The following is a 6,000-nucleotide window of genomic DNA, read 5'->3' on the forward strand; positions in this document are numbered from 1 at the left end:
CATTTTGGAATAGAGTCCTTTTGAAGCTGTTACTACTCAGAAAAAACCACATAGCAATACTCAAAGTGCAGTTGTTTAATGAATGAATGAATTCTCCTTCCCACATTACTCATCTTAAATTGTCTAAAGTGGTTTTCTTAAATCTTGCATGTTGTCCCATAGGAAATTTAAAAATAGACTCAGTAGAAAGGAAAAACATATTATCTAAGCAAATCTAGAATCTAAATATAGTGTATATTCTAACAATAGGTTGTAGCAGATGGTTTACCAATAATAACCAACTCTTCTCACCTTTTCATGACCAACAGTAAATAGATGATCTTTAAAACTGCATCTCATTAATAAGGGGGAAAATAACCAAAGGAAAATGGGACATCAATGCTTTTTATTGATTCTCCTACTTTGTGAGACTGGAATGAAATGGGACCATAAAAGCATGTCAGAGGTGACAACAGAGAGGGCTGGGAAATGATCCAGGGCACTGTAGAAATGGGTGAGAATACAAAAATTCAATCTTAATCCTTTAAATTGTTAGCAATATGTAACCAAGGCTTTTCCAGGTATCCAGCTTTGGAGTGATGCATGTTGGTATGCTTTAGAGCCGTTGTTTCCTTGATCGTTTGACTTTAACAGCTAATAACAATGAACACTGACCACCTCAGGGTTTCTATGACTTAGAAACGTGGGCACAAGTGAGCTTAGTGCCTCGGCTCAGGTTCCCTCACAACGGCACAATCAAGGTATCCACTGGGGCTACTCAAGCAAGAACTTTAATTTTTTAAGAGAAACCAATGGCTAGGTAATTAATTAGTACATTAAAAAAAATTTTTTTTAATTAGTACATTTTTAAAAGCTACAATGTATAGGGGAAAAAGTCAATGATATTTCTAAAAGAGTGATTTATCTCATTTATAAAAGTAAAAAGAGCAATTGAAAATATTTTAAACAGATTTCCAGTACATGGTTGATTCTGAATGAGTAATTTCTATGGGAGGGCAGAGGCAGAGATTTACTGAAAATTCAAAAGCATTTCAACTTGGCTTTAGAATGCAGGGAAGGCAATGTGTCTATATGAACTTAAAGTCTCATCCTCTCAAACCCACTACAGCATTCCCGTATTAAAAACCTCTGGAGCCCCCTCACTCGTAGGTTCAAGCTTAGGGTGTGTGGCCTCACTCTGGTCATTTCCTCCTCTTTAGTTTTCTCATACTCCCAGTCTCCCTCCCCAGATCTCTGTGCTCCATTCACTGCCCCACCCAACCTCCTATCAAACTCCTTCCATCCTCTAACTTTTGAACAAACACAAGTTGATTCCTCTGTCTTGGCCATTCTCCCCACCTGACTTATCTGTTAGACTCACAGTCATCTCTTGGATTTTACCTCAAATATCTCTTCCTCAGAGACATACTTAGGCTGGATTAATTTTCCCACAGCCCCTTTATACATTGCTCCTGTCCTTTAGGGCATAATGTAGTTGATAATTATATATTTACATATATTGTTTGATTGCTACTTGTCTTCCCAACTGGATCAAGCTTCTTAAGGGGAAGATCTGGGCTTCCCTGAGCCATCATTCTGCCACCTTCACCCAGCACAGTCTGGAACTTCATACATGATGAATGGACTCTCACATTCCTAGTCACTTACCTGGCACCACCCTAAACTGTCTAGGTAATGAAGAGGGAGCAAGTATGGGTATCCATGAATGAGATTCTTAAAAATCAAATTTAGTTTGAAACATACAGTTGTCTAATGAAACAGCCTAATAGCTCAAATAGTCATATCTCCTAATTTTCTCTATCAGTCTATCAATGGAAAATCTTGGTTACTTGGATAATATTATTCACTAAAATTATCACTCCTTCTGTCACTCATTTTCTCTAAGACCTTTGACCTTTGCTCTTTCTCTGCAACTAGAGTTAGGAACGAAGAACACTGGAGGTAACTCCTCACTGAAGTCCACCTGCCACGGCAATGCATTTATATCTAATTACTTAGTTCCCTACTCCGGCTTCTAGAAAAGATGAGAGGCTCACTTTTCTTTTCATAGGAAAGTAAAAACAACTTCAGTTTCTATTATCTACTTATTTGGATTATTCTGACCATTATTACAAATAATCATGACCTAGTAACACAAAGGCTTTCCCATTTTAAGTTTTGTGGAAATTATCCTTATCAGAAAGGGTTGCTGCTGCTGCTGTTGCTAAGTCGCTTCAGTCGTGTCCGACTCTGTGCGACCCCACAGACGGAAGCCCACCAGGCTCCTCCATCCCTGGGATTCTCCAGGCAAGAACACTAGAGTGGATTGCCATTTCCTTCCCCAGTGCAGGAAAGTGAAAAGTGAAAGTGAAGTCACTCAGTCGTGCCTGACTCGTAGCGACCCCATGGACTGAAGCTCACCAGGTTCTTCCATCCATGGGATTTTCCAGGCAAGAGTACTGGAGTGTGTTGCCATTGCCTTCTCCAATCAGAAAGGGTTACTTATTATCAAAGCCAAGCTATTGAAAGTCAGCAATAGCAAACTGTATCCCACTTAGGTCCAGACCGAGTCATCTCTATTTTTTTTTAAGTTAGTTACATGTTGTTCATTTATTTACTTATTAGTTCAGCAAGTATTCACTGATGACTGTCTTTATGCTAGGCCTTAGGATCATGAGAATCTCCCCATAACCTGAGGAGTCCACGGTCTTATGCAGCAAAAATATCTTGCTTTTACTCAAATGAGAATCAAAAAAAAGAGAAATACGTTCATGTCAGAACATAGGAATGATCTTCAAAAGATGTAACTGTGATTTGAATAGTAAAAGTCATCAAGGTGGACTTAGATGATGTGGCACCATGATATTCTCAGGAATAAGCAGAACAAGCACAGGTCAGCTTATGTATACAAGGACATCCACCATGTCTATGGGTGTCTGATGGCCTTCCTTCTAGGAAGTTTTAACTGTGATCCTATCCGAGGGCCAACAAAACATTCTTTTGGCTTTCATAAGTTCTCTACCCCCAAACCAAATGACCACCCAAAGGTACACTTTTGGCTTCCCCTTTGTTTCCGAGGTTCTAAGACCAACCACATGTCAAGTGCCTCGCTAGAAAGACTCATAGGACTCAGCATATATTCACACTCACAGCTAAGGTTTATTGTAGCAAAATGATGAACAACAGGATCAGCAAGGAAGAGAGACATGGGCAGAGTCTGAAGAAATCCATATATAGGCTTCAGATGTTCCCTCCCTCCCATGAGTGGACACCCAGAGCGTGCTTCTTTCTTTACCAACAAAAAGTACCATGATACATGTCAAGTTTCTGCCCAGGGCAGCCCATTAGAGACTCAGCACCAAGATTTTTATTGGGGCTGGCTATATGGACACTCTCTGCCTGGCAATTACAAAAATTCCAGGCTCCCAGAATAAAGCAGGTGTTCACCATAAATTACAGTGTTTACACAGTCTGGGCATGGTGAATCATCCTTATCCATTAGGGAATGAAGAGAACATTCCAAAAACCAAGTTCCCAGATGCCAGCCAGGGGCCCTTCTAAAGATAGCGGCCTCAGGCTTGCTGTATTAACTCTTTCCCACATACTATTTTTTAAACTTCTTCTTACAAAATATAATCGTAGGAAATAGAAAATTCATGTTTATTTCTCTCAATGTACAGAGCTAAATAAAATGTGGTTAGCCTCAATTGTAAATACTACTATCACTAGAATTATTACTAGCATTAATGATTTTTAGATAAATATTACTGTTAATAATATTGCTATTAATTCTAGTAGTAATTATTAGTAGTAATGACAATATTATTAATTCTTATGATTAACATGCTGTGTATTATATCCATGTAATATTCCTATTAGTAATTCACTCAATTATCATTAACCTTCTTTGAAAATTTTTAACATGCTGAGATCATGAAAATCTAAGGAGATTCTGTGTTCAGTGCCTTATTTATGTTTTGTTCTAATCTGTTACCTTTTTTTAACAGGACAGACTTTCTGCAGCTTGAAGGAACCAGCCATGGATTTCAAGCGTGTGAAGGACTACTTATCCTGGCTCTACTATCAATATCAAATCATTAGCTGCTGTGCTGTCTTGGAGCCTTGGGAGCAATCTATGTTCAATACCATCATACTAACCATCTTTGCTATGGTAGTGTACACTGCCTATGTTTTTATCCCAATCCACATTCGCCTGGCTTGGGAATTTTTCTCCAAAATGTGTGGCTATCACAGTACAATTTCTAATTGATCTTTTCTGCATTCTGCAAACTGGCATTGCATATGTGTATGCTGCTTCCAACGCATTGATTTAGGTGAATACTGTGGCTTCTTTCACTGTCTAACCTCAAAAGCTCTCCCCTCTCTATGCAGTCTTAGATCCTGCCTGAAATTTGAGATAGATGTCTCTTTAGGTTCTTTTATACACACCATGTTGTGCATCAGACCATGGATAACACAGTGACCTTACCTCACGTACCATATTCTTTCAACTTAAATCTATGAGTTCAGATTTTGTTTTTAATTGGTAAATTGCCTATAAGCTTTTTCTGGAAAAATAGGCTCATAAGAGATCTATCAGAATCATATTTAAAATGCTCCCTTGATACCTATTCTATAGTGAAGGATATATTTTTTAAAAATTTGTTCATAAGCTACAAAGTATCCTATCTTTGTTTACAATATACAAAAAGATCTGAATAAATTATATAGACCCCTAAAGTCTTATTTTCTAGAAACCTGCTGATACCTAAAATTCTTTTCCTTCAAGTGCAAAAGAATTGAAGGCATTGGTTTAAGGCAATTAACTCCTTTCAGACATGTTTCATGAATTGTTTCAAATGTCTCTAAAAGTCTGGCTTTATAACAGTTTAAAATCAACAATGTTGATTTTAGACAACACAGTAAGTATTATAAAACAAAATAATTTTAAGCATAAGAAAAAATACATAATCAAAGTAAATTCAGATGTTGTGATTGTGATGCTGCCTTGCCTTGCATGATGCTGGGGGAAAAGAGACAAGAAATTGCATCCTTTCTGTGCTTTCACTCAGTGGAGAGGGGGGTAGGGATCATATATTGGGCTACGGGAAGAAAAGCTAATAAATAGGCTGGAAGTAATATTCTACCAGCAGGAACTCGACAGCTTCAGTTAAATGCTTTGATATAGTGGCTCCTTTGCAGAGCAAAAACAAGATTTATTAAATTTCCTTCAAAGTGTTTATCTTAGAAACAAATACAAGTTTTTAATTATACTGTTGAGTCAAATGTGAATGCCAAAGAACAAACCTTGCAGTTTTCCTTTCCTCTCAATAAATATTAATGTTAGTAATTCTGGAGGGTAAAAATATAAATAGTTTTTGGACAATATTTGCACCTTTCTTTGTGTTATGAAAGAAAATTTCAGGGAGAACTAGAGGGAAAGATGTTTGGCATGCCAAATTACCTTGCATGTTTGTTAAAAAACAAAAACGTGTTTTGAAGATAAAACAGATCTGAACATGTATTTGTTGATTTTTGCAAAATAAAATTAGGTTTAATTTTATAAATAAAATATCCATCTCCAGATTTGCTTTTTCCTCCTATTGCACTCAATATCTAGATGCTTACATCCATACTTCTCTGCAAATATCATTCTTACTAATCCAAGGTGGCAACTGATCTTAAGATGGCAGGGTAAGACTACATTTATCAAGAGTCTTCTACATGGCAGACATGTTTTACATATTCAGATAGGTATGAAGGTCTCCCAGTTACAGATAAGGAACCTAGAACTTAGAAAAAGTACATTTCTTGTTCAAGGTCCTTTAACTACTAGTGGCAAAGCCAGGAAGCAAATCCAGGTCAGGACCATACTGGGCCCTGAAATATTTGCCACGTAGAAGCCCATGGGAGGACAATGTAAGCAAATGAAAGTTAATTGGCTGAGGGCCCCTGACATGCTAGAAAGCAGAATGTCATCAATAAAAGGGGTGAGGGGCTGAGGATACAGTCAAGATCAGA

At 37.5% G+C, this 6,000-nt stretch overlaps 1 protein-coding gene across 3 annotated transcripts in view; it reads left to right on the forward strand.

Moving 5' to 3' along the window:
• Positions 1 to 5,565, forward strand: part of SPTSSB (serine palmitoyltransferase small subunit B) — a 30,480-nt gene extending 24,915 nt beyond the window's left edge. For all 3 annotated transcript variants that reach the window (XM_061416959.1, XM_061416946.1, XM_061416949.1), the window contains one exon: positions 3,987 to 5,565. In XM_061416959.1, coding sequence (XP_061272943.1) covers positions 4,019 to 4,249 — 231 coding nt within the window. In that variant the 5' untranslated portion in view covers positions 3,987 to 4,018 and the 3' untranslated portion in view covers positions 4,250 to 5,565. The remainder of the gene's footprint in view (positions 1 to 3,986) is intronic.
• Positions 5,566 to 6,000: the final 435 nt, after the last annotated feature.

The sequence above is a fragment of the Bos javanicus genome, chromosome 1 (genome assembly GCF_032452875.1).
Source record: "Bos javanicus breed banteng chromosome 1, ARS-OSU_banteng_1.0, whole genome shotgun sequence".
NCBI lineage: Eukaryota > Metazoa > Chordata > Mammalia > Artiodactyla > Bovidae > Bos > Bos javanicus.